The 12,256-nt window shown below is 39.6% G+C and overlaps 2 protein-coding genes across 2 annotated transcripts in view; one reads left to right on the forward strand and one right to left on the reverse strand.

Annotated features, from left to right (window-relative positions):
- Positions 1-3,980, forward strand: part of pgpep1l (pyroglutamyl-peptidase I like) — a 4,654-nt gene extending 674 nt beyond the window's left edge. Inside the window, exons 4-6 of the mRNA XM_020613818.1 lie at positions 11-237; positions 307-501; positions 3,726-3,980. Of these exons, the coding sequence (XP_020469474.1) occupies positions 11-237; positions 307-481 (402 nt within the window). The 3' untranslated portion in view covers positions 482-501; positions 3,726-3,980. The remainder of the gene's footprint in view (positions 1-10; positions 238-306; positions 502-3,725) is intronic.
- The window catches only part of igf1ra (insulin-like growth factor 1a receptor), a 69,715-nt gene continuing 60,800 nt past the window's right edge, over positions 3,342-12,256 (reverse strand). Inside the window, exons 19-21 of the mRNA XM_020611790.1 lie at positions 12,124-12,249; positions 10,500-10,634; positions 3,342-6,225 (exon numbers count right to left, since the gene is read on the reverse strand). Coding sequence (XP_020467446.1) covers positions 5,703-6,225; positions 10,500-10,634; positions 12,124-12,249 — 784 coding nt within the window. The 3' untranslated portion in view covers positions 3,342-5,702. The remainder of the gene's footprint in view (positions 6,226-10,499; positions 10,635-12,123; positions 12,250-12,256) is intronic.

A 12,256-nucleotide genomic window follows, 5' to 3' on the forward strand; every position in this document is an offset into this window, starting at 1 on the left:
GGGGGGACAGTTTGCTGTGCATCTGGGCATAGCCAGAGGTTCCAGTGTCATCATTTTGGAGCAAACGGGGAAGAACAGTAGATACAGAGACAAAGATGTGTGTGGCTTGTGTCCTGAGCATCACTGCTGCGTGGAAGGAGGACCGGAGAAACTGGACTCAGTCATTAATATGAGGATTGTCTCCAAGCAGTTCATTCAAGCAGGGATGGATGTCATTTACTCAAGAGATGCTGGCAGGTAGACAATTTCTACACTGTGTTGACAGACAATGAAACTAGGAGATAATGATTTCTGCCTTCTTCTCAGGTACCTGTGCGATTTTGCATATTACTGCTCACTGTATCATGGTCAGAGAAGAGCAGCTCTCATCCATGTACCATCATCTGGCAGCCTGAGCTCAGCTGAAAGACTGGTACCTCTACTGCAGACCCTCATTCAGGCCATGCTCAACCAGCTGAATGACTCGTCCCAAATGGCATGACAGGCAGCAGTCACACTGAGGTAGATCTACTAACTTCACAGCACACACAATGTTTCACAGAATGATGTGGATGACAAACCACAGCCTCAGATGGAATTAGAAAGAACAAAGAGTCAGATCTCATCCATTTATTTATGTAAAATTTCAGAGAAGAAAAAAAAAAGGAAATGCAAGAAATTCTCAGATACACATTTGGCAATGGCATGTCAAAATACACCATCTCAGCTCTAGGTGTGAAAAAACTTTGAGGCTTCGGATAAAGAGTTTGAAACAAGATAGTCTAGTGAAGGCTTTTGATTGTTTCTTTCCACCCAATTATGTAACGACCACAAAGATTTCGTGAAAGTATTATAAGAGAATAATTAGTAGTAGACCAAGGCCCCCCTCAGAAGGTATAGGAATGCAAATCATACAAACAGAGGCATGATAATGATAAACCTCAAACTTATTATTGCAGTTTGAACGCAGTGACATCCTCCATAAACCTGAGGTTTGTATGAAGAACATTCTGAATTAAAATGATAGATGACTACATTGAATATTTCTTTAGTGACTGTAGATTTAGGCTGAAAATCTTGTAACACAAAAAAAGCAACAAGTGAGGCTGGAAATGTAGGCCTATCATTTTTTTCTAATCACACTGTTTATCCCTAACCCTTTATTTACCACACCCAACTGTAATCTAAAGTCCTGTCCTGTGTATTTCCATACATCTATTTAAATGCTGTAATTTTGACATATTTGTGATCTAATGGTAACTAGTAATTCAGCAGCAATTCTCACAACAGATCAATGTAATGTCTACTCCCAGAATGGAAAAGCTGAAATATATATATATAAAAAAAAAGTCTTATTACATACATTCCAACTAGAAAAAACATAAATGCACAGATAAAGTAACAACACATTCTGTTTACTTGTCAATGGGGATTTCTGTACCAATGTGATATTCAAAAGCAATCACTGATTTTCAACCAAATTCATTATTTTCTTAACTTATCCACAGATAAATTGCTATAAAAATCACCCAAATTTCACATTACAAGTTACCCAGTGGCCTATTCATAGTTCCATTTTTTTAAATGGCATATAGATATTAATTTCCACACAGAAAATGATTTTTTTTTTTTGCCTCAGGCCCAGAAACCCTTGCGATGAGACTTATCTCCATGTAGCCACTGTGAAGCTTTGAGATGTACCAGCTGCATGGCCACCTTTATACTTCATTTTTTGATGATAATATTAGAACAGCTGAGGTGACTGTTTAGACCAGTAGTATTATTCTAAGCATCAGGAAAAAAAGATGTGCAATGTTAACCTCCAAATGATCAAAAAGCCTGAAACAGCCACTAAGAGATTCCCCCTGCTGATTTAGACTGTGATGGCATTCAGCAGGTAGACTCGAACAAGGGACGTGAGTGCTTGGAATAAAAAGGTTATGAAATCTTAACCATCTTAGTGACAAGAACAAAGTTTCTCTTGCTGCTTCGATTCTGTCATTGACAAAGTTTTCCATTCAGGGCTAAAGGTAGAAACGTAGGAGGTGGAGTTGCTATCGCTATATACGTTTTATATAGAAAGTACAGAAATGTCCTTGTTAAACTCACAGCACTGATCCATATCTATACTCATTGTAATGTTTGGAATAACCTAAAGTTGTTTAAATGTGGAGTTGCGTTCTAACCTTACAGCATTACAGACTGCAGGGTAAACGCCGTTTTCTTAGAGAGCAAGAAAACATTTCCCTTTTTAAATCTTCCTCATGATACACGTACAGACATCTATATAATTGCATTTTAAATGAGAAAATGAATTTGTCTTTTGAGGAGTTCAGGTTGTGACAATCTGCTGGAAGTCAGTGGAGATGGAATGTCTGATGTTGTTGTTCCCCGGCCTCTTGTCATCATACACTGTACTGCACCCGCTCTAAGGCTTAGAAGACTGTAATCTATCCAGTCAAACCAGAGCCTGAGTGGTGAAATGTTTTCTTACATTAATACCCAACAACAATTTAATTTATCGAAGGCCGCAGCATACAGTCATTTCCTTTTGTAGACCCGATACTCAGAGGTATAAATGTACTTTTCGTCAGAGACTGGTAGGCTGAACTTAACAGCATTTAAATTCCATCTCCTGTCCTAGTCTGCTTTGTGAGGTTTACCTAGACCCCGTAGCGGTCCTGTTTCTATACAAACTGATAAGAAAAGTGAGATGTATTTGTTTTCAATACATATACATACATTTTAAAAAAAGTGAGGTAGATATATACTTGAAGGAAAAACAAGATTTCTTTTTAAGATCCCCAGTCCTGACACCAAAGAAAATACATAGAAAAGAACCCAACTTTATAGTGAATCATGGAGCATTTATACAGTGATTTTAAACTGATATTACAAAAGGAAAAGTTTAAAATGTATATATAAATAATAACACTCCTATAGGGAGGGGAAAAAAAAAATCACTAGGCAATATTCCAAAAGATGAGAAATCCTTCAAAACATGTTCACTATTCAGCCTCTATTTTAAGACCTTTTCCATCCCTTCCCTGGTCTTTAACCCATCCGTTATTTGGTTTTCAGAAGCAGTGATTATGAAGTCAAACGATAAGACCTGTTTTCATTTTGAAGATTTAACACAAGCAGAAGTGACGGTGTATTGCGCGGGAGAGTTGAAGCAAGCAAACAAACAAAAAACAGATTTTGAGTGGTTGAGAGATGGTTGGCATAGTTAAGGCAAACAACATAACCCATTTAGCCCTATTGATTCAAAAAGAGGCAGGAAATGGATGGGTACAGTTGGTCAGTGAGTCCAGAGGAAATGGAGAGGGCGCGTTTGGATTTAAAACATGATAGTTTGTGTATTTTGGTGGGGGTGTCAGCATATAAAATGAGAAATGCAGAGGATGACCACGTGAATGTGTGGAGAAAGCGAAGCCTTTACTTTGACCTGAGACTGAGTTGCGCCTAGAGAGGGCAATGCTAGGCGCAGCGCTAGATAACAAGTAAAAAAAAAAAAGGGTGCAGAAAATACACGCTCACACGTAGAGCTAAGGTGTCCATTCCAAATAATAATATAATAATAATTAATAATATAGACATCCACAAAACAAACACAGAAAAACATTTCATAAAAATAAAAGGCAATGAACAAAATGTAGTGTTACAGAAAAGCCTTTTGGGGGAATAGAGAAAAAAGGTTTTATATCTAAATCATCTTGTATAAAATTTTTTTTTTTTTTTTACAGCGTTTGAAGATATAAGAAATGGACTGTCGTGGAGACCATGATACCAAACCTGAAGGATCATCTTAGCATCCAAAAGAGAGAAAAGAAAAAAAAAATAGCAGCTTTTTTCTGTACAGACGTCGAGCCAAACTGTAAAAAGGTTTAAAAGAGTGACAAATCCAATGGTGTGTATAAAAAAAGCGGTCCTGCAGTCTAAAATACAACTGTAAGAGCTTTGTATTTGAAATGTAGAGAAACAGACTTTTCTGAAAGAGACCTGCTGCGACTTAAACCCCGTCTCTGGGCTACTGAAGTCTGATCCAACGCCACCTCGTTTTCTGACGTGGGGCTTTGATTCTATTTGTTGTGATGTATTTGGTGCCACTTAATTTGAATTCGAACACCTCCCACATGAAATGCAGACTTAAATATGTCAGATAAGAATAAATGAAATCGGAGGCAAAGTCATATCTCTTGATTCAAGTTTTGTGATTTGCATTGTGGGACTTCAAACGTCTTTTAGTGAGGCTGTGATTCAGACTTCGCTGACTCAAGTCACGTGCGCTTCCCTCAGATATTCAAGATACAACATACCTACCAATTATTTTCTCAATTAACTGTTTGGTATATGAAATGTTAGAAAATAGTGACAAGCTGATGTTTTCAAATTGCTTGTCAAAATCCAAACATCCACCGTTTTTCCACACAGGACAAAAAAGAAAAAGCTGGAACCAGTGAAATGACTTAAGCAGTTAATGGATTACCAAGTTATTTCCAAATTAAATTTCTGTCAAGCAAATAGTTGCAACTAATCTGTATGCAAAACAATTAAACTTTAATACATGTTTTTGATAATCCAGTTTGGATGCAAGTTCAGTTCATCAATTCAGATTTTGTATTTGCTTGTAGAATCTTGTCATAATTTCATTTTAAGGCTAGAGGTTGCTTAACTAAATATTTAATTGATATTACAATATTATTAATATTAAATTTGATTAGAGGCCTTTGCTTACATTTCAAATTCTGAATGAACTTATTTTGTGTTGCATTTCTCTTTATGGTTTGACAGTGCTTGCTAGGCTTACTCCACGCCTGGAGCAGATATAGGATATTCTGAGAAAACGTCGACTGCAGATGCGAAATCAGCACATCTCAACATTAATACTGTATTCTGTCCTGTTATAACCCCTCCACACACAGCTGCTCCAGGAGCAGTTAGTATTAAACGTAAGCATCAGCTCAACTCTGAATCACAGCCTTAGAACTAGAAGGGAGATCTGTAAAAGAGATCTGCAAAGTGGAGGAAAGAAAAGTTTGATTTGGCAATCATTTGGCAGATACACAAGGCCCTCTTCCATTTTGGCCCTCTTCCATTTTGACCCACTTCTGACAGGATCTACATCCACAGAAATGTCAACAGGAACATTTAATTGACAAAATCTTAGTCCAAACTTCCAAATTGAAGCATCCTCCCATAACATGAGCCAGCCAGCTCAGTTATTTTGATGGAAAGTCATTTTAGAAATGGAGTTAAATCATAATATAGAGAGAATCCTGTGTTTGTATAAATACAGAATCAGATATCCACAACTTCCTCTGTTAAATCATCAGGAAAAAAGTGCTCTTCTATTGGATTTGCTGGCAGATATGGTGAAAAAGGATTTTCTTTTAAGTTCATGTCTAAATCTCTAAGCCAGGATACATGCCTGTCTTGTTTAACTTCTTGAAAGGCTTATGTAACAAAGACTTAAATACAGGCTGCACAGGAAGGAGTTTGCCAGTGTTGTGTCTGAGCCACCAAACTCCAAATGCTATTCTGTGCTGTTTTTCAGTTTTTACTGTTTATGCTTGACCTTAAAGGAGTGGAGAGATTATCTACTGGCACACAGCAGAAGTGAGTCCTTTCTTACCTCACCCATCCCTTCTTGAGAGATGGAGTAGAGGTTTGTGTTACCCTGTGTATGAGGAGGAGGAGGGGGTGCAGGGGCTGGTCTGATATCAGCAGGCCGACGACTGGGGCAGTGGTAACGCCCGTTCGTTCTTTTTTCCCCCATTCATGTGTGCATAGGGTTGCATCTCATCAAAGTTGGGCCGCAGCACCACCACTGGCCCGTTGGCCGAAATATGTCCTGAGTGCTTTTCCGAGGCTTGGCCTGGAGATGCCAAGGCTGAGGCACCTGGGCCCGGGGAGGAGGGAGAGACAGGTCCCAGTAAGGGGGTACTTGAGCCTTGCATGGGGGATAACTGCTGGGAAGGAGAAGGCGTCCCTCGTGTACACCCGGACAAGGGTGTGGCAGCAGCAGAGGGCTGCATGGTGGAAGCAGGGTCCAGTGGAATGTTCTCCATGTTTTCTACCTCCATGTCCAACTCCACGGTGTCCGGAGGCTTGTTGTCTTCACTGAAGAAAAAGCTCATTTCCTTGAAGGTAGGATCCAGTTCATCTTTGATGCCGTTGATGATCTCCGGAAAGGATGGACGCATTTTGGGGTTATATTGCCAGCACATCCTCATCAGCTCAAACCTGTAAGTACATACAAAGGGTGAGTAATTTACACTAGATTTTGGGGGTTTTGTTTTTAAAGTACGGTTTAATTTTTCCCCCAACCCTTAACACAATAGTCTCATATTTTATACTCTCACCTCAGGACTTTGTAATAAGACAATCATAACCTCAGAGGATACCAACTTAATTTACCTTTTTACCTTTGGCTGAGCTAAATGAATACTTTGGATTTTGTCCCCATCTCTTACAGTGTAATTTTATCAGGAAGGGAACAATTAACAGCCAGTATGGACAGGAGCAATTATTACATGAGCATGGGACAGTCATTGACTTTATGCTTCAAAGTGGGAATACTTAGCATTTCTCACCAGCAGGTGGCAGAAGACACCAACATTTAAACCCATTTCATTCCTCTTACACTAAACATTAGTTTACCACATTAAACTTTAAAATACTGTGTATAGTACAGTAAAATACACAAATATACTACAGCTCACCAAATTAGTAGCGTTAACTACAGATGCTTTGATTCATTCCCCTGTCGTTTTTGAAAAACCATTCTGTGTCTTTCAGAACAGTAAAACCAAACATAAAATAGCAACAACAAAGTGATGCATCCAAAAATACTGTACAGCCACAAACATTCATGCTTTTAAAATATTTCAATGTTAAATCTGTTGTCTGGCAATAGTTTAATAATGAGAAGAATGTGTTACATCACAAATACCTGCCTTTGATTAATTTCATGCAGGTTTCATTCTGCTCTAATACTGCTTACTGAAATGCTACATGACTGAAGTAGTGAACAAAGTACAAATAGATGCAGACATATTCCAAACTTGCTCTCAGCCACAACAGTTTTAGTTGTAAACATATGTTAGTAACTTCAAAAACTTGTTTTTAAAAGTCAGTTCAACTGAGATTATTACTACGTGACTGCTGTAGGATCAGTAATATAGCATGTGCTCATCCGCAGAGTAAATCTTATGTAAGGTTACTGTGCCAAGGCAGCAGCTAAGCAAGCTATGGGAATGTCAAAACAACATAAAAGGAAGGATTATTACAGTGTGTGTGCTGCTACACCGCACCCCACAACAGCTAAGAATACTCTTAAGTCTGCTGACATAAACACCTCGGTCATCTCTGCTCTATTATTGCTGTTCCCTCTCTCTTGTTTTCTTTCTTTCTCTCCCAGTTGTCTCTCTGCAGTCTACAACAGGCTCTGCAGCTGGGCGCCAGCTCCTCTCCACACAGAGGAATTATGGGTAGAACTTTCCTAAGCACGCGTCTGGCTTAACACTCTGAAGCAGCAGGGGGGCAGCTCTGACTTGTTTTTCAGCAACGCAGCAAGTGTCTTAGAGTTGACGTTCAGATGTCCAAACCCCGGCAGCAAAGACCTCCCATGAAAAGATGTGTAATGCTTGGAGCTGGGCCGATGCTCCGGAGTAACCTGCCTACGTAGTCTGGCCTGCTCAAAATCCCCCCACCATCTGTTGCTCTGCATGAGGCTCACTGATGCAAATTTAGAAAACAAACACTGCAGTAACTCCTAACTTCTTGTCCTGTCAATCATGGCACATACAAGCATGCTGTTGCCATTAAATTAAGGTGACTTGTATTTGACCCTCCATTAGTCAAGTTAGCAGTACATGACAGCTCAGAGTGGTAGGTGAGCTCTGTACTATATAACTTTATTTACAGTAGCTTCTCAAAATCAAACAAACCCTTGTTATACTTTGTGCTGTCCCACAAATAGAGCTTTAACTTTAGGCATGACCAAGTCAGCACAGCAGATGTCTGCCTTGGTTCTGAACTCTCTAACACTTGATATCTTTGTTAATCTATATTAGGAGCTGAACAGCTCACAGAATTCATGCTTAGGTTCATATCATGGTTTTGGGGTCATAGTATTCGGATTGGTTCAGTGCGTTTTTGGTAAAGCGCCTTCCATTACCAGTTTTAACATCTTTATTTATTTGGCAGAAAACCTTAAATGTTTGCCTTAAAATTTGGGCTAAGACAAAAAGGAATATAAACGTCTTCACTGTCAACTCGCGCTGTTCATTCTATTTTCAGGTTCCTCGATTGCACAATGCTGAGTTTGTTCACGTTCATGGGCACAAGACAAGATCTACTGGCAGCAGCCAACAAACGCTGTACCCGGGACAGTGGAGGTAACATCTTTTTTTATTCACCAACTTAGAAATGTTTTTTTTTTTTTACACCCATCACGCAACAGAATTTCATTCTATCAAATGTGTCATTTGACACTGAGCACTTTTTTTTTTTATAAAGCTTCAGGCCTGCTTTTTATTTCCCCTCTTGGGCGTTTAGTGAGATGTATCTCCAGAGGCACGGTTCAAATCACTCAAATCTGTTCAGTCCATGCAACTCTGAGCAGTCTGGGTTCACTTTTCCCTGTTGTCTGTAGTGAATCGGGGAACATCAGTGCAATTAATGAATTCATTCATTAAAATGTGCTGATTTCTTCCCTATGAAACTATTTTTTATGTCAATCAGCCTGGTGAAGATCATTTGTCCAACTGCTGCTCTGTAACGATGGGCACGCCACTGTTGTCTCGTTTTCAGAAGCGAATTCCCAGTAAAGCCGTAGCAGATCAAAACAACACTGGTGGATCCTTTAACTGTACTTTGTCTTGTCCACTTGCCATTTGTAAGACTGACGGCTGCAATCAACATTTCATCCAAACCAATACGTTTCATTGGGTTATTGGTGCAAGGCTTTTTTTTCCCCCCCTAACAGCTTTAGATTTTTTTCTGGGCATGCCTCAACCTATTTCAAACTAGACAGCACTCAGAGAGTGCAACCTTTGCCAAGGGCAACTCACTTTCCCCATGATGGTAAAACAGACTTCAGTGAGTAGACCACAGGCAAAGCTGTGAAGACATCACATTTCTACAAGTTTGTGTTCGGTTTTGATAAACCGCTCATACTGGAGGAACAAGACAAGACAAAAAAAAAATGTCAAGACAGCCAAAGTTTCACTAGCCAAAGAGAAGGAAAAAAAAAATCCTTGAAAACACACAAAATCAGAAACAGATACTTTAAGGTGAAGTGTCTGCACAGCAGACGCCACACATCCATGGTGGATGTTAAACAGGAATCGCTTGCGACAGAACTACAAAACCTTACACACGTCCCCTGTGTAGTGAAATACTGATTTATAATAACGCTAAGTGATAACGCACATTCCACAATAAATCATGTTAAATATGATCACAGAGACTGCAATTCATTTTCACCCAAGCCTGTGTGAGAAATTCACCTTTGTCTAAAGGAAACTCTAGACAGAAACATGGGAAATCTAATCAGTGACCTACAACTACCTGATCATGGGAAACAGCACTAGGGAGACTCGTTCAAAGCTCTCCAAATATGACTCATCCCTCTCTGTTATCCTGCCCACATCCTCTTCGTGTATCTCGCTATTCAGTCTTTGTATGGACTTGTGGCTTAACTACACTGGAAATCTCCATTAACTACAGCAGAGGTGACCAGTGGTAACCGACTTCCCTGTGTGTAGCTCAGCGACCAGGAGGCTATCCCACCACCACCTCTGTAACACAATCCTCACACTCCTGTAATTGTGACAAAACAGTTAGGTTGCCATAGAAACCAAAGGTTTGTGTCAGCACAACACTCCTCCACAGCTCTTTTTTTCTACTCTCTCTCTCTCTCTCTCTCTTTCTAAGGTGAGGTCAGCCATAGAGAGTGGGAGAGCCGAATGCCTTCTTATTGAGGTCAGAGAAGGAGAAGAGAAATGCATATACGATCAGGCTGTGCTGTGTTTTCACTAACAGCCAGGGTGATTAATGAATTATAAATACATTAATGAATTCTTTCTGTCTCTCTCACTCCCTTTGCTGATGGACAGACACCATCTCCCTCCTCGTGCCTGTTCTCATGAAGGGCATCTTTCACACATGGGTCAGCGACATCCCTTCTATGGGCCAAAGCTGACGGAAGAGGAAGCTTCCTGCTGCCATTTGACCAGTAAGGCCTTGTCGTCAATGGACCACATTTAACCCGTGACGATAATGTCAGGCCTCATTCTGGCTCTAGGTTAGTATACACACCACATGATATCTTATACATTTAGAACTACAACTAAAAATAGACGCAGGTCAAAATATTGAGGCCAAAGGCGTGCAAGGTGGTGGCAGTGGAAGATAAAACAATACATCCTTCAAGGGTTATTTTAACATTGGTTTGAAAGACCTCGAATGGGTGATAATACACAGCTACTGATCACAGATAAAAAGAGACTCACAACATGTCAGGGCAGTTGTCAGGTTTGTCCAGTAGTCCTCCCTCCATGACGAAGCGCAGCACCTGTTCATTGGACATGCCCTGGTAAGGCTGTTCTGCCAAGGTGGCGATCTCCCACAGCACGACACCAAATGACCTGCGACACGAGATGAGATGACAAGATTATACATATTTACATTTGTGCCTATGTGATGTTAATGCTGCTTTACATTACATGCAACGTCAGAAAATGTTTAAGGTTGCTATAGGTAAAGCATATCAGTTTTATTCCTGCTAAATGTTGTCTTTTAAAAAGGAAGAAACTTCTCTCCTAGAATTTGACTATTACAACCAATTTATTGCACAGGTGTAGGATCACCAATTCTTGACTGTGAAGAAACATTTCAAACTGTGTGGTTTCCTTTTTATATCTTCGAAAATCTGCTTTCCTTCTTTAATTAGGTAATCCAGTACAGTGAGTCTGTCTGCTTTTAGTGTTATGAATTTATTATTAAAATATACAGTGTGTGTACTGCTTAGTTTGTTGGAGATTTCTGCCCCAAAGTGCCAATAAAAATTCTAATTAATGCTGCTTTAAATACTGCAACTTTAAAGTCCTACATCATCTACTGTACGAGTACCAATTTAATGGTAACCTGATGAGGTTTTCTGAGCTGGAAATGTTGTAGAACCATATGAGAGAACCAGCACTTAGCAGATATTTATCTTTATGTTACATACATCATGTTACACCAAGTATTAAGAATAATATAATTCATGTCAGTGATCACACTTTTCTGTCTTAATTACTGCAGACAAGTATAAAGTGTCGAGTAAACAAAAGTACAATTTGACCTTGCACTAAAATAACTATGAAACTTTTAACTTGACTGACAAAGACCTTATTATTTGTTCACCCTTGATGGTCATATTTTCACCACTAGCATGAGTACCAAAAGTATACAAGTCTTTAAAACTGTCTTCTTACAACACGTCTTATAAATGGATGAAAAAGGGTTAATCTTGCATTAAACTTCTTATGTGCAACATCAAAGAGGAAGATATAGTATACAAATGTGGAGGTGGGTTTGTGCTGGCACTGCAACCTCTCATTTGAGAACATCTGGAGCCTTTAAAGCCCACTCTTAGCAAATGACTCGTGGGACGCTGAGTTGGGAAAGAAAAACTTGCAAGAGAGCTAGTAAACATTTCTGTTTCTCTTGAAAAATATCAGAACTGGCAGACCTATGAGCTGAGATTTTACCGAAAGCTGAAGTAAAAAAAGATGTCAGTAAAAGAAAAAAAAGGTTTATCTTGTTCTACACCGTTTTGTTACACAGAGGAATTTCTAGAGAGCCAGCTGGAAACCAAAAGATTTTCATGGTTTTGGAAGCACTAGCACTCATAACAGGAAATGCATGTTCAAATTGTCAAGTAAAGACTGTTGCTAAGATTATGGGCCGTCAGGTGATCTGTGTGTATTTACTGCTTTGACTCCACAGTGTGAATGCTTTTAGTGCTACCGCACACACAAAGACAAGATGCAGACATCACTGAAATACTTTGCAAGCCCCCTGGATTGAGGCAGGTTTGAACATGTGTAAGGCAAGGTCATGTGTGCGTAAAAGAGTGGTGTGTTCTCATACCAGACATCAGACATTGTAGTGAACACGCCATCTTTCAGTGACTCTGGAGACATCCAACGAACAGGCAGCAAGCCCTTCCCTCCTTTTCGATAGTAATCTGTCTCATAGAGAGGAAGCTCCTGAGGGCTCGTCC

Source organism: Monopterus albus, unplaced genomic scaffold (assembly GCF_001952655.1).
Source record: "Monopterus albus unplaced genomic scaffold, M_albus_1.0 scaffold5.1, whole genome shotgun sequence".
In the NCBI taxonomy this organism is placed as follows: domain Eukaryota; kingdom Metazoa; phylum Chordata; class Actinopteri; order Synbranchiformes; family Synbranchidae; genus Monopterus; species Monopterus albus.